We start from the raw sequence: 20,133 nt of genomic DNA on the forward strand, positions 1-20,133 counted from the left end.
TAATCTTTGCAACCATCACCTGAGGAGGTAGTTTTAGTATTTCTGTTTTAGTATTTCCGATGATAAAATTCACACAGAGGTTAAATACTTTGCCCAAGTCCCTCAGTCAGTAAATGATGGCTTCAGAACTGAAATCTCAGAACAAGTTTAAAGCCCATGGACCTCACTATGCTGTAGTCCCTTCCAAACCCTGAGAGTGTCTCCCCCTAAATGCATTTGCCAAGTATACACATACTCACGTGGTACCTTTTCAAGGATATCCCTGCTCTGATGATATAAATATCATCTCTAATTGTAGTACATCAATATAATGGAGTACTATGGAACCATTAAAAAGTGATGCAGCTGCCTATTTATTGATGTGGGAAAATACTCACAGAGTACCCGTGAGTGAAAAAGCAAATTACCAGGAAGTGTACCATATCCATTTCTATAAATAAAATAAATCCGACAGGGGCTGTTAAGAATAAACCAAGTACTTATATTTGGGTGAGGGTTAAAGGTAATTTTCACTTCTGAGGTCACTGTGAAATGGGCAGGGTTCACACTACAATTCAACATGCTGCTGTTGGAGGACCATTCCAAACAATAGGGAAACTGTGAAAGCTTAAGGGGTAACAAAGCTGTCCAGGAAGCTCCCCTGGGGCCCAGGACTGGCGTTCTGGCTCTGATAAGAGCAAGAAGGACGCATGCAGATATGAACATGACCACCAGGAGGCAGGAGAGAGCAATAGTCAATGGTAAATCCACTTCCTTCAGTTGGGAAGGTTCTACACCAGGTCTTGTGCCAGCGCGTGGGGGTGGGGGTGTCTGGTCACAGGCAGAGGCAGGCCCTGGGTTCACATCCTGTCTGGGCACACTCAGAGGTTTGTCTTGTGCATGTTGGTTCTCCTCTCTGAACCTCTTTCCCCATCTGCAAGTGAGTGTAAGGCCACCCACAGGTCTATGTGAGGATGCCCTCCAGGAATCATGGCAAAGCATGCATCCCCACCCCCACAGGGGCCAATAAGGCTGCTCCCCAGCCTTCCCCCACCAACAAAGCTCATACAGGGAGCCAGGAGGACCTGTGGCCACAGATAAGTGTCTCTTGAGGCAGGGGTCCCATCCTCAGGGCTTTTTGCCTCAAGGGAATGTCAATGATTTACCCTCACACTGTGGTCCTTGTGAATCTGGGGAGGGTTTGGTCTCTTCTGGGACTAAGCTGTGACTTCAGACTACAAAGAAAAGGCACTGGCACAGATCAAAATAATGGCAAACTTTATTGGCATAAATCACAGGAATTGAAATAAGGAAAAGCCAGGTTAAAAGTTTACAGAGAAAAAACTTAAAATCAAATCATCAAATAACCATTGACCCAGAGGGTGGACCCCAGAAACCCTAGTCCTCCAGAGGAGGGGTCTGGGGGAGGTCACTGTAAACAGAGCGATAAGGCCTATGGGTAGAAGTGGAGACGTCAGACCTTTGGAGGGGGCCTAGCTGACCTCCCCGGACCTGGCTGCTCCCAGCCCTGCCATGAAGGAGGGACCCTCTTCTGAGACCCCAGGGAACTCAGCCTCTGCTACGAGGCTAACAGAGTGGTCTGGATCTTCCTTACTTTTAGACCCGACTGGGCCCCTTTCTGCTGACTGGGAACCCCAGGTCTGCCTGCACCTGTTTCGTCCTTGGCGGAGAGAACTCTGGGGGCTTCCCGTGGCTTCAGCAGGATCCTGTCCCTTTGTACAGAACCCTGTCAGGTGACCTTGCAATAACCTGGGCCCTTTTCCCCAGACCTCCAGTTTCCAGGGAGGGCAGGAAATTGGGGGAAGAGATGCGCCCAGTGGAATCAATAAGACCGATGGTCAAAATCAGGTACCAGCTTTCCTGAGAAGGCAGAAGGAGCCCCAGAGAAGCACTGAGGAGGCATAGAATGTTCAGTGGGTTCTTTCTGATGCCAAAGAGTTCATAGAGGAGCAGATGCTCCTAATGGCTAGGATAGGAAACAGCACCCCCAAAGTGTACTTTCCCCTTCTCCTCCCTCAGGAACAGGATGGATGAGGTTCGGACTTCTAGGCCCAAAAGGGCAAAATACCCTTGGGCTAGTTGCGGTTAAGAGCTTGCTGGCCTGGGTAGTAAGGAAGGGGTTTCAAAATACAGCAGTTTATAAAACAGTCCTGGTGAGCCGTGAAGTTAAAGAAGGGGAGACTCAGAGCTGCTCCCAGTTCACCTGCTTATGCTAAGAAAAAATAAAATACAAATTGCTTCCCCACCCCAAGCCCTCAGTACAAGGCAAACCCCATGCCACAGCCACTGTCAAGGACCAGTGGTAGCAGACGAGGAGGAGAATACAAAATGGGATGTCTTTAAAATCTCTTCGAAATCATTTTGTAGAGAGAAGTAAAAGCAACTCAGACAATACGAATTCAAACCTCAGTGTAGAAATCAGTCGGTACAGTGTCCAGGCACGAGGTGAAACGCCCCACCTCACGCCGTCCCCAGAGACGGAGGAAGTGACTATAAAACATTATTGCTGGAGAGGCCTGTCTCAGTAGATCAGAGCAGTTATGGGGGGTGGAGGGCAGTCGCCCAGGCCTTGGGAGACCGGAAGGGCAGGAGAAGCACAAGGAACCTTTCATGGCCCTGGGCACTTCAACGCTTGGATGGATGGGTTTATGCTGGCATTGTCTGGAGGGAGTCAGGTGTCCCCCATTATTCTCAGAACAAGGATAATTAGGTCGAGGGGAATATAAGGATAAAAAGAGACCCCATCTGACCCTGCCCGCCCTCCCCCTGGCTACACTGCCAAAATATGAGTAAGAGATGGCTCCAGTGTGGGGTGCTGGCCGGGCCAGGCAGGTTCGTGGGGTGGGGCCCTCCAGCCCCCATCTCCAAGGAGGATGAAGAGCTGGCAGCCTGGGGAGAGCTGCAGGAGGTGGGAGGATGCCCAGAGGCTCTGGCAGGTGGGGGAGAAAAGCAGGCGGGACCCTTCGTGGCCCTCCTGCCACCCTGCACAGCCGAGGACACGGGTTCCAGTTTCAGTCGGGCTTGGCCCTTCACCCCTGGGCGAGGCCTCTGGGTCACAGTAGCAGTTGGGAAGGCTGGGCCGGGGACAGGGTGGATGAAGGGACGAGGGCGCCTAGCAGAAGAGCTTGAGGAAGCAGTTCTGACAGTAAGGCTTGTCGTTCTGCTCCTTGAAGGTGCCCTTGTTGAGCTGCTTGAGGCAAAAGGCACAGACGAAGTGCTCCGGGTGGAACTTCTTGGCCATGGCGGTGATGCAGCGGCCCGTGATGGGCTTCTGGCAGCCGGAGCACAGCGAGCCGCGCCGCTCGTGGTAGTGCACCTCACAGTAGGGCTGCCCGTCGTGCTCGAAGAAGCTGCCGTTGATGAATGGCGTGAAGCATTCCTGCCGGAAGGAAGAGGGGGTGAGGTGGAGGGGAGGGGGCTCAGCACGGGGCAGGAGACATCATGGTCACACTCGTGAGGACCCCCACGACTAAGCATCTCCTACGTGCCAAGGGTGGACTAAACACCACTGAATTCTCCCAACAGAGGAGGCAAATGAGGCACCAAGTGACGTGACTTGCCCAAGGTCATGCAGCTACTACGTTGCACAGACTAGATTCAAACATAGGTCTGACTCCTGGGCACTTAACCAGGAGGCTGTAACGATGTGCCCCAAAACTCTGGTGCTAAAAAAGGGGTTCCAAGGTCAAACTCTGCATCCTACTGTGTTGCCCCGAAAATAAGACCTAATGCTTAATGCATTAGATCTCAGACCATCAGCTCTAATGCGTCTTTTGGAGCAAAAATTATGTTTGCGGTGGATGTGGTGCTGTGCTGTGCTGTGCTGTGATGTGAGACCCGATCTTATTTTAATATAAGACCGGGTCTTATATTAATTTTTGCTCCAAAAGACGCACTAGAGCTGATGGTCCGGCTCGGTCTAATTTTCGAGGAAACACGGGAGATTCCCGTGTGGAGATTCACACGTAGGTATAAAAGACCCTGAAAAGTCCTGCAGTGAATAGTGTTTCCCAAACTCATTTGCTCAGAAGACCCTCGCTGGATCCCTAATCACATCTGTGGGCTCCCATCAGCTCCCCAGATTGCAGTTTGGAAACCAATGCCCATTTCCATGGAGGCTGTTAAACGCTTGCATTATCTCATTTAATTTTCACACGCCCTTCTCCCGAACGTAACCAGTCCCAGAAAACCCCTGGACTTGAAGAAGTGTACCCCCTGCTTGCTTACCCCATTAATAAGCCCAAATGAGGCCACCAAGTTGGATCTTGAGAACACAGTGAGGGGGGCCCTTCTCTTCCCACTGCCCGCTTCCGGGCGCCTCCAGATGTGGGGGCAGGGGCTCCTTACCCGGCACACAAAGCACTCAGGATGCCAGAGGGTGTTGAGGGCCGAGATGTAGTTCTCCAGGATGGCCCGGGTGCAGCCGCCACACTTGGGCGCAAACATGTCAAAGTAATCCTTCCGGCAGTAGGCCTTGCCGTCTTTCTCGTGGAACCCTAAGGAGTGAGGTTTGGGGGGCAGGGTTAGGCCCTCCAGAGGTGGAGACCCCGGCTCCACCAGCAGCAAAGCCCCACCCCCCCAGCGCTCCCAGGGGGCAGCGAGCTAGTCTGCTGGTCTGTACCTTCAGGACCAAAGAAGGCGCCACACTGGGCACAGAAGAAGTGCTCGGGGTGCCACGTCCGATCAAGGGCTGTCACCACTTTCTGTGAAAGCAAAATGTGGGGTCAAGAGCTGAGCTGCCTCCCCACTGGACAGATCCTACAACTGAGGCAAGGCTATCCTTCCCACCCCCACCCCTAGCTCCCAGCCAAGGAAAGAGCAAACAGTGCCAAAATGGGGGTCTCTCCTGACTGTGCTCTGAATACCGCTGAGAATTCTGACTCATTAAAGGAGGTGACATGCCAAGCACACTTTCTCTCCTTTAATCCTCACAAGCAGTCGAGGTCATAGGTTCTATTATGACTCTAGGTGAAAAAACAGGCTCAGAGAGCCTAGGCATTTCCCTAACGTCACACAGCAGGAGAGGAGAGAGCTGCACTCCACTCCATTTATCTGGGCAGGGCTCCTCCTAACCTCTGGGAGTCTCTGAGGCAGGGAATCTGGGATAGGAGGTGGGAGGGAGGTGGGCTGCCTGACATGCATTAGGAGGCCATTGCCATCAGGGCTGGATTTGAATCCCAGCCCCCCTGTTTCCTAGCTGTGTGAGCCTGGGCATGTGATGTGACCTCTTTGAGCCTCAGATGGCACCACCTGCACCCTCCGAGGGTGATGGTGAAGCTGAAATGAGCTAGCGTGCTGCCCCTCCCCACCGTGCCCAGGAACTCACATCCAGGATGGGACCGTTACAGTAGTAGCAGCGCGGGGAGAAGAGGTTGTGATAGTCCTTTTCACAGTAGGGCTGTCCGTCCCGCTCAAAGAAGTTCCGGGACCCGATCTCCTCCTGGCAGTGCGTGCAGACGAAGTGCTCCGGGTGCCACGTCTTCCCCATGGCAGTCACGACCTGAGGAGATAAGTAGAATGTGGCTCAACGCCTTGGCCTGCCACGGGGCACCCTTCCTGGAGGAGCAAAGGTCCCCATGCCCACCTGCCACTCCCTCTTCCCCTGCCCGGCCCTCCCCTCACCTGTCCAGCGATGGGCTTCTTGCAGGCCCCGCAGACCCCTTTGGCGACCGTGGCAACCCCTAGTTTGTTCAGGTCAGACTGCAGGCTCCCCAGCATGCTGTCTAGCTGACTCCCAGGCTTCGGGGGTCCCCCCGGGGGAGAGCTGCTGCCCGTCTTCCCCTGGGCCATGAACTGTAGAGACAGAGAGGGCAGGTCAGGATTTCTGGGGCTCAGGATGGTGTCTCACAGCATCATGGCACTGGGGGCTTTTCTCCCTCCAGACAGGTGGGTTGATGGAAGCAAGAAGTGCAACCTCCTCCAGGGGCCTCAAGAGCCTTAGAGGTGGGAATGACTCTGCAAGACATGCTGGCGGTCAGAGGGGCTCACGGCACCCCACCAGCCTGACTGAGGCCCGGGAAACATGGCAAGCAGGACACTGAGCCCCCAGCCTTGGCACTGACCCCTCCCTCGTCCTGCCCTCCGGGACTGCTCTGCCTGCCGTTCGGAGGCCAGCCGGCTGCCAGCTCTCCATCCGCTCTTTGTTCCAGGCCCTGGATCTTAGATAGGGGAAGAAACGAGGATAAGAAACTTTTTTTTAATTAAGGAAGAAAAAGAGACCTTGTTATTGGACTACTTCACAAAAGGGAATTTAGAATGAGATAAGATAATTTATTTCCCCACCCCCACTGGCAATATCAAAATCAGGAGAAAAAGTCTAGAGAAAAACAACCCGGAGAGAGAGAGGCCCAGGGGGAGAAGAGAGAGGCAGGTGACCCAACCAAAGGCAGGGGACCCAGGAAGGGGAGGAGGAGACTCGGGCCACACAGCATAGGGGACTTCCAGGTACTGGGCCTGGGGGCTGCAGAGGGAGGAACAGGTAGTGGTTTCCCTTCTGGGAATGGCTTCTTCAGATGGAGCCTGAGGCAGGGCTGAGGGGAGGTGGGAAGAGGCCGGCAGAAGGAAGCCCCACAAGGAAGCCAGACAGCTGATGCCCGGGGTGGGAGTGCAGACATCAAGTTACACGGGGGTCCAGAGTCAAGGCAAGGTCTAAGGAAGGACTGTGATAGGTGCTGTGCTGGGTTTGTGGATGGAGGAGGGTATGTGTACACGCGTGCAGAGTGGGGACAAGCAGGGCTCGTGCTGGGGCCCCAGGGCCTGCCTGCATCGGGGGGAAGAGCGGGTCCTCGTCGGTCTGACAGCCCACGGATCTCGAAGTGTGGGGCACAGGAGAGGGAGGAGGGGGGCCCTGTGCATCCTCTTGCCGTGGCCCTGCCCCAGCACCCTGGACCTCAGGGGAACCGAGGGGGATTACTGAGGGCCCCAAAGAGGAAGGGGTAGGCAGGCCGGGTTGGGGAGAAGAGTTGCTGGCCGAGGCGTCTCTGTGATGTTGGAGCAAAGGGACAGGAGGAGGAGGAGAAGGCAGAACAGAGAAGGTTCTTCTCAGGGGAATGGGAGAGCCAGGAGGGAAGACAACCTGAGGAGAAGAAAGGAAGGAGAGATGAAGACGACAGAGGAAATATAAGCTCAGCAAGCAGGGGCTGGTAGAGGTGGCGTCCCAGGCTCCCCCAGGCCTTCCCACTCTGATACCAAGAATGAGGCCAGCCTTACAGGGCCACAGGATACAGACCCCTCCCTCCCTCCCCCACACACACACAACCTGCCCTCCGGCCAGCACTGGGAAGAATCGGAAGGCCTGCAGACCTGGCCCTGGCCTAGCCCTGGGCATCTCCCCACTACCTTCTCTACCAGCTGCCCCCCAGCCCGCCTCCCTCGCGGCTGCACAGTGATGACGACGCCCTCGGTCATCCAGTCCTCAGTGGAGGCCCCCGCTGCCCTTGCTGCATCCTCCACCTCCGGCTGGATGCCCAGCCGACCCTGCAGCTCTGCGATGAGCCGCTCCTGAGATGGGGTCCTGCTCAGGGTGGCAGGGTCCAGCCGGCGGCGAGGGGAGGGCTCCCGGGACATGGGGTGCGCATGGCCCGTCTCCCGGCTCCTCCTGATCACGGAGCGGATCTGAGGGGGGAGGGGGAAACTGTCACAGTCCCACTCTGGGCTCTGCCAGTGCTGCTCAGTGCACACTCAGGTGCCCCAGGGAGAGAAGGGCAGCACAAAACCACCAGAGAAGAGCCAAGCTGAGGAGCGGTGGAGGCAGGCGGCAGAGCAGACTCCCTGCACCCAGCACTCACCTCCAAGTCGGCAATGACCTTGGGCAAGACACTTTGTTTCCAGGGGCCTCAGCTTGTCCATCTTTGAAATGGGGTTACAGTATTTTCTTGGCTGCCTTACAGGATTATGAGAATTCTTTGAGAGAATGTAAATGGACATTCTTGAAAGGGCATAGGGTTTTCTCTTTCTTTTTTTGATTTGTAATGAAAAATGCGGTCTTTCCTTCCAAATCTTTTAACCAGTTTTTCATGTTTATATCATAACCCACTGGTTTGTAGTGGTTTTGGTTTTTTGTTTTGTTTTGTTTTGTTTTTGGAAAGGGCATGAAGTTTTAATGAAGCAAGAAGCAAATAATAACAGTAGCAAATAGTAATAATAGTGACGTCAGCCACAGCTTTTTGACGACCGTGTGCTATGCTCTAAGCACATTCCAGGCATTACCTCATTTAATCCTCTGGACAACCTCAGGGGAAAATGGTCTATTATTACCCCCATTTCAAAGATGAGAAAACTGAGGCTGGTGGGGGTTGCCCAAGGTCACACAGATATTCAGTTCTACCTGGTCCCAAAGCCCATGCTTTTAACCATTTCACACACATCACCTCAGGCTGCCAGGGGGAGCTCATCTACAGGGAAAAGCCTTAAACAAGCAAGACGGGGGTTGTCGCTAAAGAGCAATTCCACTGGTCCCGTGGAGCCCACTGCCGAGTGCTGGTCGTCAGGGACACAGGCCACCATATACTGGGATTTGCTGGCCAAGCAGACATGCGCAGAGTGGGAGGCTGCATGCGGTTAGCCAGGAGTGGCCCACACTCAGGCCCGCCGGGGGCCATGCCCAGCAGCCGTGCGAGCTTGCGCCTGCCTGGCCAGAGGTGGAAATCCTCTTGGTGGCGTTGGGCGTGTCCATGACTATGGCATGTGGAAGCTCCGGCTGCTCCCTCTCGGCCGCGGCAGCAGCTTCAGTAGCGCCCTCTGGTCTCCTGGGGATCTCGGGTCCCTGGCTTGGCCCGACCAGGCTTCCCCTTGTGGATGTCTCTCCACCTAACTGCTCTTCGTCAACTGGGGCAGAGCAGTTGCTCTCCAGCCCCGCTGGCGCTGGCTTTGCCCTCTCCTTCCGCTGTCCACGTTCCTTCGTGAGACTCCAGGTATCTGGGAAGATGGCCTGACGGTCCACGGCCACGACAGCTGGCTCGGTTAATTCCTGGAAGCTGGGCGTAGCTCCGCGGGGAGTCTCAGGCCCAAACGTCTCCAAAGCCCACGGCCGCTCCCATGTGACAGCCACAGCCTCCTCGGGACGCCCACGGTCGGCCGACAGCCCTTGGGGGTCTCTAGGCTCCTGGGAACCTACACACCCAGCTCCGGGTAGAGTGTGGCTGTGGGGAGCCCTGGAACGCTCACTGGTGAGGTTTGTCAGGCTCCGAACTCGAGCCTGACTCGCTGTACCAAATGGCCCCAGAGAATCCTCCACAGAGGGACACCTTGAGTTGGAGGTGTCAGCTGTTACTCCGAGGCCGGCCAAATCAAGCCAGCTGGGGGCCGCAAGAGGCACAACGCCCTGTCCTTTATCATTAACCTCAACACAGAGGCCCTCCGGGGTGTGACCGTGGCCTCCAGGGGAGGGTTTAGTAGCAGATGGCAAGAAAACAGAGGGCCCAGGAGGAAGAGGAGGAGGAGGAGAAGGAGAAGGAAGTATGTGGTGTGAGGATGGAGCTGAGCTGGGCGGCAGCCCCAGGGAATTCAAGGCCACAGCAGAGGAGCTGGTCTGGAGGAGGAGAAAGACAAAAGGCAGAGGGGAGAGGAGAGAGAGATGGGAGAGGTGAAGAAAAAAGCTCACTGCAAGGGGTGCACTAGGCCTTAGGGTTCTGACAGCTACCATCTACGCTGACCAGGGTGGCTGCAAAGCTGAAGCATGATGGCCAACAAGGTTTTCCGGGGCTCCACGTCCTCGGCCCCCATCAAACCCAGGCAGCAGAAAGCAGCCACTGAGCAAAGCCTGGGAGGCCACCCCCGTCAGAGTAGTAGGACGGAGAAAAGGCTAAGGCGAGGTGACCATGGGAGACAGGTGACAAGGTCAGCCCAGGAACCATCAAGAGACAGTCAGCCACAGGCAGCTGCTCTGCCCCCTCCAACCTTGGCTCCATGCTCATCTCGGTCTCTCCCAGACAAACCCAGCTTCCCTATGTCCCTGAAACCTTGCTCTAGGGGCACAGCGAGAACCAGCTCAGCTTCTCACGGGGCATCACGACACTGGCTCTCAGAAAGCATCATCGCTCCAAAGGGTGTTCGGGCAAGGCTCCCTTAGGCCAATGCCTGGGTCCAACACACTTGATCCGGACCTTGGCTGCTCAGAACTGCTAGTAGCTCAGCCCCCTCCCCTCAGGCTCGCTCCCACCCCCCACCACGAAACCCCAGCTGAAGAGAGGTTTGGAGGCACCATCAGGGCCAAGAGCGCATGGACCACTCGCTCCCCTTCTCAGATTCCCTAAGTCACGCGCCAAAGCTCAACCCACATGGAAGAGTGCAGTCAGCAACTGTTGGAGAGCTCGGTCAATATCAATCCCATGGAGGCACCCCATCTTTTCAATAAAACATCTCGGGCCTGGCAGGCCTGGGGAGGCCCGGAAGGGGAGGGGAAGAAGTGCAGCATGCAGGACTGGCCCAGCAGCCTGACAGGTTAGGTTTTCCACAGACAGAACTTATGGGGCCTCAGAGGCCCATGGAGGGAGAAGGGGCCGGACAGGAGCCTGGCAAAGGAGGCCTCTGGATGCAGAAGCCAGAGGCAGAAAGAAAGAGGACGTGTTGAGGACAGCCGGCGTGGGAGATGGGGCTCTAGGGCAAATGACCTCCCAGGCACAGAACCCCAAGGCTCACATGGCCCAGCAGAGAATGCCCTCCCCCACCAAGGGCAGCCATCAACACAGGGCCCTTTGTCCCAGCCTCCTGATCCCCTCCCTGGGTGGCTGGGAGCTGAGAGCACCCCGGGGGGAAGGAATGTCCCTGCTGAGCGCTTCTCTGCCTTCCCAGGCTGCAAGGCAGCTCGGTCCCCACCAGCCTGGCCCGGCCCTCCCTCCCCCGCACCCTGGCAAGGCCAAGGCACTGCAGGGTCCCTGGCTTGGGGCAAGGCATCCAACCTGAGGGGCCGAGTTCCAGCTACTCACACTGAGGTACAGGAGGAGGATGGGGGAGACAGAGGGTACAGGGCAGGGAAGAGGGGCCTCCAGGCACCTTAAAATCTGACAGTGAGGCCATCAGCTCATCCAGCTCCCGGGTGGCAGAGGAGGCCGAGATGCGTGTCTGCTGCTGGCTGGAGGTGACTCGCTGAGGACTGCTCATCTCCGCCTGGTTCACAGTGATGGCAGGGCTGCAGGCCAGGAAGGGCGTCAGTGGGGACCCCGGAGCCGAGCCCCACGCTCCCCCAGAGTGGCCCTCCCCTCCTCAGGGGATCACTGTCAGCTCTAACAGTGGGGTCCTGTCACCCCCAACCACTGGGAAGCCCACCAACTCCCAGTGTCTCCTGGGGACCCATCGTTGGGAGGGGGCTGCTGTCAGCCAGGGGGACAGAGCTGATGTGGGAGAAGAGAGGGCCGCTCAAACGGCATCTTTCCCAGGAAGACGCGTCTGGCCCTCCAGCCCAAGTTCAAGCTTGCCTGTTAAACAAGCCAGAACACCCCGCGTACCCTCCACAGCTGTGCATGTGTGACTGTTCTAAAGACACGGTCACACTGAGAAGAGCTAACATTTAGAAAGCACTTACCATGTACATCATGTGCTATGAGCCAGAAACCATTCAATGTGCTTTACATTTATGATTGGGTCTCACCCTTATTGAGGCGGGTGGCCTTATCCCCATTACCCCACAGCCTCTAATCCCATTGTATAGGTGGAAAAACTAAGGCGTGAGAGATGACACTTAGTAAGGGCAGAGCCAAGGTTTGAACCCTACTGTGTGGCTCCTAAGCTGCAGGCACCCTCAGCGAGCACGATGTCTGTCTTTTCTAATGGATGGCAGCCTTACTGAAGGCAGGAATGGAGTCCATGTAACTCAGCATTACCCCCAGTGCCTGCTGCAGGGCCTGGCAGACAACAGGGACTTGTGGAGGGAAGGGGTGACGAGGGGACTAAGTGGGCAGATACTGGAGCACGGACACTGGCTGGACGAGGCCTCTCTGCCTGGGCAAGCCCAGCGGACACTCACACAGGGCTGGGCACGGAGCTCTCCAGTTCATCCAGGAGACTCTCTACGCTGGGCCGCACGTCCTCCAAGCCCCGGCCCCCGTTCCGTTTGGGCTTCTCTTTCATCAGGGGCCCAGCTTTGCCGCCCAGCAGGCTGTTATTCTCTGGGACGCCATAGTGGGGGCTCAGAGTCCCAGGCAGCAGGGGGCCTGAGTTGGCCTCATCTAGGGAGAGGGAGAAGAGAAAGGCTGCTCAAACTTGAGGTCTCTGGGGGTCCAGAAGCCAGAGGGTGGGTCTGGGGATCCTGGCAGGCCCCCGCCCCAGGGACTCAGCCCTACCTGCAGGGAAGCCTGGCGGGTTATGCTGCACAGCGTTCAGTTCCAGCAGCAGGCGGTCAAGTTCAGAAAGGTTGCTGCCCAGGGAGGAGCTCATCACGGTGGGTGAAGGCTCAGTTGACTTTTGCTTGTTGGGGAAGCTTTGAGAGGCAAAGGGAAGACCACAGTGAGAGACGTTCCCCAGCTTTAGCGACCCCCAAATTCTCCAGAATAAGGTGAAGGGGATAGAGTCTCCCCAGCAAGAGGACAGAGAGTGGGGAAGGGATGCGCTAGGAAGAGCGGAGGAAGGAAGTCTTGCCTCAGTTCCTCAGCTACATGGGGTGACATAACAGCTGCTACACGGAGATGTTAGCCCAATGACCCCTGAGGCAGCACAGCCACTGGCCCTGGCCTCAGCTGCCTCCAGCCCCAGCTGGTCCCTGGGGTTTCCAAGCAGGAGGGACAGGTGCGCAGGCAGGGTCTGGAGCAGTACCTGTAGACGTGCTCTTCTTCACCGGCTCGGGGACATGGAGGGCCGACGCCGTCCTGGGGGACGGAGGCACTGGGCGTTTTGGCACCGGAGCCGTACACAGGCGGCGGGGACTGAGGCTGTAGGAAGGAGAGTGCTCAGAGCCTCCCCGAGGAGAGGAAAAGGAACAGCCCGAGTCACCCCCAGGAGGGTGCTGCTCACCAGGGAATTTCCGCACTCCGGCTGGAGACAGGTGATTAACACTTGGTCACCGCCCCCCTCACGAGGTTCCTGGTGGGGACAGCAGGCCCCTCACCCCTTGTCCCGAACCCACTCCTCCCCTGGCTCCCCAAGCTGCTGCCAGATAAGCTCCTTTAGCCTCTAGGGGCGACAGCCCCTGCCTCTACCTACCTGCTGGTGGATGAATCGGGAGGCACTGGGCTGCCACTGGTCTAAGGGGTCAAGGATCGTGCCATTGAGGGCCTCGCTGGAGGGGGGTGGAGGGACAGGGGGTGGCACAGCAATCTCCTGGTATGTGTGGTTTCCAGTTGGGTAGGAGTAGGGGGTCTCCTCGGATAAGAACACAGGCCGTTTGGAGATGTGGGAGGTGGTGGACTCCAAGTCCTCCAGCAGGGCGTCTGCAGAGAGAAGGCAAGGGAGTGGGTAAGAACCAGGGATCCTGGGAACTAACTCTCCAATGGCAGTGCCCTCCCTGCCTGCATTCAAGTGTTAATGACTTCTGAGCACCTGCCCCGCCCACGGGGAAAAATGACCAGCCTCAGGTCAGGAAGATACCAGCCCAGCCCAGCCTGGCTAAGAACCAGCTCCCACAGCTGACCTCTTATCCCAGCCCCAGTCGGAAGTTGCTCTGGAGGCTCCGGGGGCTGCCCTTGGGGCTCTCCTACCTGAGAATCAGGCACCTGTGTTCCCTCCAGACAGGGCTGTGTAGCTGGCTGAGTGAGAGTCAGAAATGCCTTCCTGGAACTCAGTGCTCTGACTCCACAGGGCAAGGCGGAGAGAATGGGCGGGAGGGGCCCACGTCATGGGGAGGGGCCCAGGCAGTGCCAGGTCCCACTTAATTTCCAAGAGCTTAAGCTTTCTCAGCCCCCAGACTGGAGGGGCCCCTGGGGTGGTACTGTCTTCCTGACCAGGTAGAAGCGGAAGCCCAGGCTCCTAGCTCCGTCCCAGCTATGGGGTGAGGTGTGTGAGGAGGTGGGGGCTGGGACGAGGCTGGTGCAATGTTCCCTACCCCCTCGGCCAAGGTGGGGGGTGGGGGGTGCAGACAGGACTGCTCCGTAGGCTGTTTCTGCAGAGCCTGGCAAGCAGCCTGGCCCCAGAGGCTCCAGGGCCCCACCATTCTGCTTTTAACAGCAGCAAGAGAGCGGAATGGGCCCTCAAGTGCAAGCTTCCATTACCCTGGCACCGGGCAGACAACAGAGGGGCCCTGGATCTCCCTAGCCTCCCGACAAACAGGGTGCAGTGCAAGGGGCAGGAGTAGAAAAGCCTGATCTCCCCCTACCTCCCCTCCCCCCCCCACCTCACCCCTCTCCTCCTGGGACCCTCACCAGCCCCACAGCCCAGAGAGCCAGCCCCACATGCCACACCCTCATTCCTGTCGTGCTCAGGGGCTTGCTCACTCTCACCTCCCTGGTGACCTGCTGGGGGCTCAGTCCCAGGCCCTTAATAATCGTCAGAGAGCAGTGGCTGCACTTGTTGCCATGTCCTGAGGACACACACAGGGCCGGGCACTTGGCATTCACGGTCTCAGTTAATCCTCCTACCCCTAGAGGTGGAATTCTTATCCTTCCTGTACGGATGGGGCAACTAGCACGGCGCGGTGGTGGGACTCGCCCTAGATCACAGAGACAGTGAATGGCAGGACAGCTGGCTCCTCAGAAGCCCCAAATCCCAAAAATCTGGCAAGAGGCTGCGTCCTGTGATCACAAGATGATACCATATTTCAACGATACCACTTCCTGAACGACGGGCCGGGCTCCGAGAACTGCCATTCTGATCCTCATGGCCCCATCCCCACCCCACCCTTGCTCGAAAGGAGTAAGTGGGAAGCAAGGCCCTTACCAGGGCCTTGGTCTGTGGGCCCGTACCTTCTCCCAGCTGCCTGCCTGTTCTCCTGCCCCCAAGGGCAGCAATCCCTACCCCCAGCACCTACCCAGCTGTGCAGAGGGGAAGCTGGCTCCAACGCCCAGCACAGGTCTCCTAACTTCTGAGGAAGGTCAGTTCGTGTGGCCCCCTCCCCCTCCAGGTCCTGTGGAAGAGGTCTGGCTTCCTGTCTCTAACAAACCGGAACTAGAGGGAGTCAGTGTGTCTAGGTAACAGCAGAAAAGGAACCAGTGTCCAGGGCCAATCCCAGTGGCCTCTACATGGCCACACCTGCTGCCTTGGCTTCATGCAGTTCCCAGTTCCTCTGGGCCCGATCCAGCCAAGGCAGGGTCTCTCCTTCTCCATCATGGGCAGGGCCAGCTGGGCTCCCCAGAGCAGGCAACCAGTACAACCCCAGAGCAGTAACAGGAGCAGCTGCCATGCCTGGACACCTGCCACGTGCCAGTGTTCCCGCCCTCACAACACTAGCACAGATGGTAAAACTGAGGCTCAGATGTCGTCATACCCCCACACTGCCACAGCTGGTTGAAGTGACACAGCTGGAATCTGAACTTGGGTCTCTTGGTCTCTAAACACTCAACAGAAGACAGTTAACCTTCCCTGTCAAACCTGAGTCAGGGACACACCACTGCCCTCTGCATCAAATACCTCCCCTGTCGCTCGTGACCTGACTCTAAATCTGGCTTGTTGGTTTATAGACTGGCTTCTGGTTTATGATTCAATGGGCTCTTTTCGACAAGGATACATCTGTTGGTCAGAAGGCGCAGTCCTGGGATACAGAGACAAAAGATCTCAAGTTTTGGAGTCGAGCCAGAGCTAAGTTGCAGTCCCAGCTGCTCTCTCCATTATCCATGGCCACACAGCCAATCACTTAGCTTCCCTGAGCCTCAGTTTCCTCAGTCAACTCGGGTAGTTTATAGGGGATAGCAGATGCTATAGCACACATGTGAAGCTGCAAACATCAGATCTTATTTGCTCTGTGAAATTCAGAAAAAAATCTTCCTCCAAGGAGCTCAGCGTGAGATGCAAAGCACTGACTTCTCCTAAGTCTTCTACGGGTAGAATCTGAGCAAGACACGAAAAGAGTGGCCTTGAATGAAAACGCGAAGTAATAAAGTAGCATTCAAAGTGAAATGTGTGGATGGCAGGGAGAAGGCACATCATTTTCCAAACTTCAGAATGAGAGAGACGAATCCAGAGGAGGCCACACGCAGCCACAGGCTCTGTGGTGTAACTTCCTTCTCGCTCTCTAACCTTAGTCTTTGATCGGTGACTGGACAGGGCTTGGGGTGACTGTCCCCCCAAACCTCACACAAACGCCGCAGAGGAGAGAGCCAGGAATATAGGAGGCAGCCAAGGAGTACACTCTGAGCACTACGGTGGATTCCTGCGGGTGCAGAGCCTGCTAGCTTCCCCCAGGCTGCACAATGGTTACAGGCCAAAGTCTCCTTGCAAGCTCAGCAAACTCCACCCCTTCCTGAGTAAACAGAGGCGGCAGAGGGAAGCCGGCAGAGGAATCCATTCGCAGGCAGTGCCCCATGGGGAGGGGTGCCCCAGTTTTCAGCTATGGCGACTGCCTGGCACCCAGCTCTAAATACCCTCGGGGCAGGCTCAGAAATTCCTTCTACTCATACTCCAAAGAAGATGTCAGAGAATACGGGGCCCACTGGAACACAGAAGCAGTTTCAGGAGCTGTCAGGGCTCGCTCATTCAGGCGAAGGAAGGCTTCAAACTTCCTCAGCACCGCTCCAGGCCTGAGGCCATCCGGATGAGTCAGAGCCACCAGGACTGTCCCAGTCATGCTGCAGAAGGAAGCTCTCCCTGGGGTTTCCAGGCCCCTTTCCGGAGGAAACCACACTAGATTCTGAAAGCTTTTACCTCTCTGGGCTATCTGAACCAGGCCCTGGCACTTCCCAGGCCCTGGAGAGGGGTTCTCCTCTCCAAACTGGGGCGAAAGGGGACGGCGGCACTGAGTGCGAACCCTCCAAACCACCAGGAGCAACGGCCACTCAGCTACGCCCTGGTGACTAAGGGGTGTGGACCTTCCGCAGCTTCCCGCCAGAGGGCGCCATTGGTTCGCAGGCTCCCAGCCGGGGGTAGTAACCGAAGGTAACCTCACGCCATCACAGAATTTCTGGCTGGCGAAGACCCGGGAGCCCCACTGCCACCAATGCACTGGGTAAGTTTCAATGGCGAGAAACTCCGCTAAGCTGGAAGAACAGAGCAGGCTATGAGGAGGAGCACGAGACCGCCAAGGCGCCAAGCCTCCAGCCCGTGCCTGTTAACACACTATGATTTGAAGGGGCGACCCAAAAGTGACACAGCCCCGCGGGACTCCGGAGACCCACAGGACGCCCTGACCGTCAGCGCCCCCTCTGCATATGCATCACCAGCAGGTGCCCACCAACAGCTGGAGCCACGCTCAGAGCAGCAGGGCTTCAGCCTCCTGTCGGGAGGCGGCCCCAGGGCAGGCGACTGGGCCGCAAGGCGCACTGGGGCCAAGCGGAGACGCAGAGGCCTTTCCCTGGCCCCATCCGCTGAGCCAAGGAGTATATTCCTGAGAACGGGGTGGGAGCCACCGGGTCTGCAACCCCCCAGGGGTTTAAGACATAGGAGTTGGTCTTGCTGCCCCTGGAGGGAGGGGACGTAGAGGCCAGTCTGTCCGCATTCCAGGGCTACCGCATTCCAGGGCTAATAAGCAGCTGCCCCACCCCCTCATGCTCCCCAGGTAGGGGATGCCCCCCCAGACTGTGGCTCTGGGGACCTAGGTTGACCCACTGACACATGGCACCCAATAAGGTAAAGAGAATCTATGAACCCTTTCTACCTCCACCCCCAACTACAGTATAAAAACAAGTCATCAGGGCTCTTTCACAAGACTGACTTCTTCCTCCCACCTCAGCCACTTCTCAGTACTGTCAAGACCAGAGGCCTAATGCTGAATAGATGCCAAGAGTGTGAGATAAAGGCCCATCCAGGATCCCTCAAGTGTATGGGGTGGGGGTGGGGGAACAGGCGGACCCAGAGCCATTCAGGCCTCCCGGGCTCTAAGCACACGAGCGGGTAGAACTCACACAGGGGGATTCTGAGTCACTGCTCAGTGACCCGATTACTCATCCAGGCTGATTAACTGCTCTGTGCCTCAGTTTCCTTGTCTTTTGGATGGGAATTCCATCGCCTTACAGGAATAAGGATTACATGAGAAAATGGATACACACACAGTGTTTGCTTAGCACAGTCCCTGGAATAGAGCACATGCTCAGTACACGGCAGTGATTAGCTCTGGAGGCGAAAGAGAAAGTGCCTCCCCATCCCATCCCACTCCTGGAGGCAGAGGACGCTGCAATTCAGGATCAGCAGTTAGGGGCACCATTCTGGGGACAACAAAGTCACGCCATAGAAGCCTCCCCAGCAGGTCTCCATGGATGAGGACAAGTAAACGTGGGGCATCAGTGAGTCCCAGAGTCCACATTGCCATACGCACCCCAGTGCTGGGCCCCTCGTCCCTCTTCCACCTGGCAGCCCCAGCAGAACTAGAAGAGATGGGGTCCTCTGCCCAGAGGAAGGCCCACCTCGGCAGGTCTAGGAGAGGCGCACAGTAAGAACCAGATAGTTTCAAGACCTGGTCACCCATCTTCTTTCTGCAAGCCAATTTAACTCAGCTCTCACTGCCCCAAGCAAAAGATGGCAGTTTCCTTAGGAGCTGACAAGCAGAAGGAAAGAGCAGCAAACAAGCACCCCAAAAGCTCCAGCGCAGGCAGCTAGGGGCTGTCAGAGCACAGGGCCTTCCCAACAGTCTAGGGCCAGCTGTCCATCCCTGCCATTTAATAGGAGACCTGGACTCGCAGAGATAGCACCAGCTCAGCAAGTCCCTTCCCCACGAGTCCTGGAGAGGCTCAGCCTTAAGGCCTGTCTATCCTGCTGGACTCAGAACTCTGGGTAAGGGAAGTTTGGGGCCCCCCCTGCTGAGCACCTGCTGGGCCTTGGTGTCAGAGGAGAAGCTGCCCGGCCTCCTTAAGGCGGCCTGAGCTCAGGGACATAAGCAGTGAGTGGGGCTGGGCCTTCCTAAGGAAAGAGCTATGTAAACAGCAGGACCAGTGCCTGCAGATGGTCTCATCTCAGCCCCTTTGCTGAAACTCTTCCAGATTAGGAAGGAAAGCAGAACAAAAAGGCAGGTCTCCCCTCCCCCAGCCCGGAGCACATGAGCAGCTAGAGCAGAGGTAATCTAATCCCCAGCAGCGGGGTACTTTTGCTCAGTGAGTAACTCCCCAGGAATGGGGAGCTGGGTATATTTATCCTGATAACTGTCCTTGGAGGGAAGGCAGATTTGTGACCAGTAAGGGCCAATCTACAATTAGGCCAGATCTGCTCTGCCCCAACATAGCCCAGGGATCCAGGGCCTGGACACTGACTAGGAACTCAATCTCCTAAAGGGGCCTTCCCTGCCAATCTGGATTCTTGTCAACTGACTGTCTCCTCTCCAAGAATTCAGCTCTAGAGAGCAGGGGCCTTGTCTTGCTCGATGCCATATCCCCAGCAGCTAGAATGACTAGCTGAGTGACAGAGGGACCATGAGGAAGAGGAAGACGGGGAAGGAGCGGTGAGCAGACAAAACAGCCAGTTAGTTGAGTGGCAGCCAGGAGGCTGATTCCAGGCTCAGCCTGCTCCATGCCCATCAATGCATCCTACACCTAGGGTGTCGTCTCTCTGCGGAGTGGGCAGAACCCAATTTGTCCTTATTCCTAGTAGCAAGCTCTACATACAAGCTCTAATACAATTTCGGCTGAAATTTATATAGCACCTTTGAGCTCTTCGGAATTTGTCTAAATCTAAGATACTGCTATTATCTGACTCCCAGACAGAACTGCCCTCCCTAAGGGGCTGGATGAGAACCCATCAATACTGTAGTGTCACCTAAATATTTAATAACCGTGCCTGGAGGTTATGAAGACTCAGCCACCTTTCTCCTTGGCTGACTCATGCTTCACTCAACAGGAACTGCCATTCTACTCTCACAGCCCTGAAGGAAGTGTGGGCTGGGGTGACACACAGGAAACCAGGGGAGAAGGCCGACTCTTCCCATCTACTCCTGGGAGAGGTGGGAGGTGGCCTGTTTCTTCCCTGGGCTAACCACAGGTCATGGGAGGGTGGTTTCCAGTCTGCTGAGGAGCCATTTATTGCAGGACTGACACGTAAAGTGTGTGGACAGGTTCGCTTTCTTTATTGGGTGCCTGGCTTGCGCCCAAGGTCACAGAGCACAAGTAACCAGAGACTTGAGAAAATAAAGGC

At 56.5% G+C, this 20,133-nt stretch overlaps 1 protein-coding gene across 7 annotated transcripts in view; it reads right to left on the reverse strand.

Annotated features, from left to right (window-relative positions):
• Window positions 1–1,235: 1,235 nt before the first annotated feature.
• Window positions 1,236–20,133, reverse strand: part of PXN (paxillin) — a 44,040-nt gene continuing 25,142 nt past the window's right edge. For 2 of the 7 annotated variants that reach the window (XM_033097697.1, XM_033097696.1), the window contains 14 exons: window positions 13,135–13,361; window positions 12,748–12,863; window positions 12,279–12,415; window positions 11,963–12,164; window positions 10,993–11,128; window positions 8,630–9,529; window positions 7,339–7,614; window positions 6,761–7,075; window positions 6,063–6,158; window positions 5,623–5,793; window positions 5,327–5,500; window positions 4,622–4,703; window positions 4,348–4,496; window positions 1,236–3,379 (listed from right to left, as the gene is read on the reverse strand). In XM_033097697.1, coding sequence (XP_032953588.1) covers window positions 3,113–3,379; window positions 4,348–4,496; window positions 4,622–4,703; window positions 5,327–5,500; window positions 5,623–5,793; window positions 6,063–6,158; window positions 6,761–7,075; window positions 7,339–7,614; window positions 8,630–9,529; window positions 10,993–11,128; window positions 11,963–12,164; window positions 12,279–12,415; window positions 12,748–12,863; window positions 13,135–13,361 — 3,248 coding nt within the window. In that variant the 3' untranslated portion in view covers window positions 1,236–3,112. Of the gene's footprint in view, window positions 3,380–4,347; window positions 4,497–4,621; window positions 4,704–5,326; window positions 5,501–5,622; window positions 5,794–6,062; window positions 6,159–6,760; window positions 7,076–7,338; window positions 7,615–8,629; window positions 9,530–10,992; window positions 11,129–11,962; window positions 12,165–12,278; window positions 12,416–12,747; window positions 12,864–13,134; window positions 13,362–13,561; window positions 13,658–20,133 lie in introns of those variants that run through there. The other 5 variants (XM_033097701.1, XM_033097699.1, XM_033097703.1 and 2 more) reach the window with 3 other exon arrangements.

The sequence above is a fragment of the Rhinolophus ferrumequinum genome, chromosome 25 (genome assembly GCF_004115265.2).
Source record: "Rhinolophus ferrumequinum isolate MPI-CBG mRhiFer1 chromosome 25, mRhiFer1_v1.p, whole genome shotgun sequence".
In the NCBI taxonomy this organism is placed as follows: Eukaryota; Metazoa; Chordata; class Mammalia; order Chiroptera; family Rhinolophidae; genus Rhinolophus; species Rhinolophus ferrumequinum.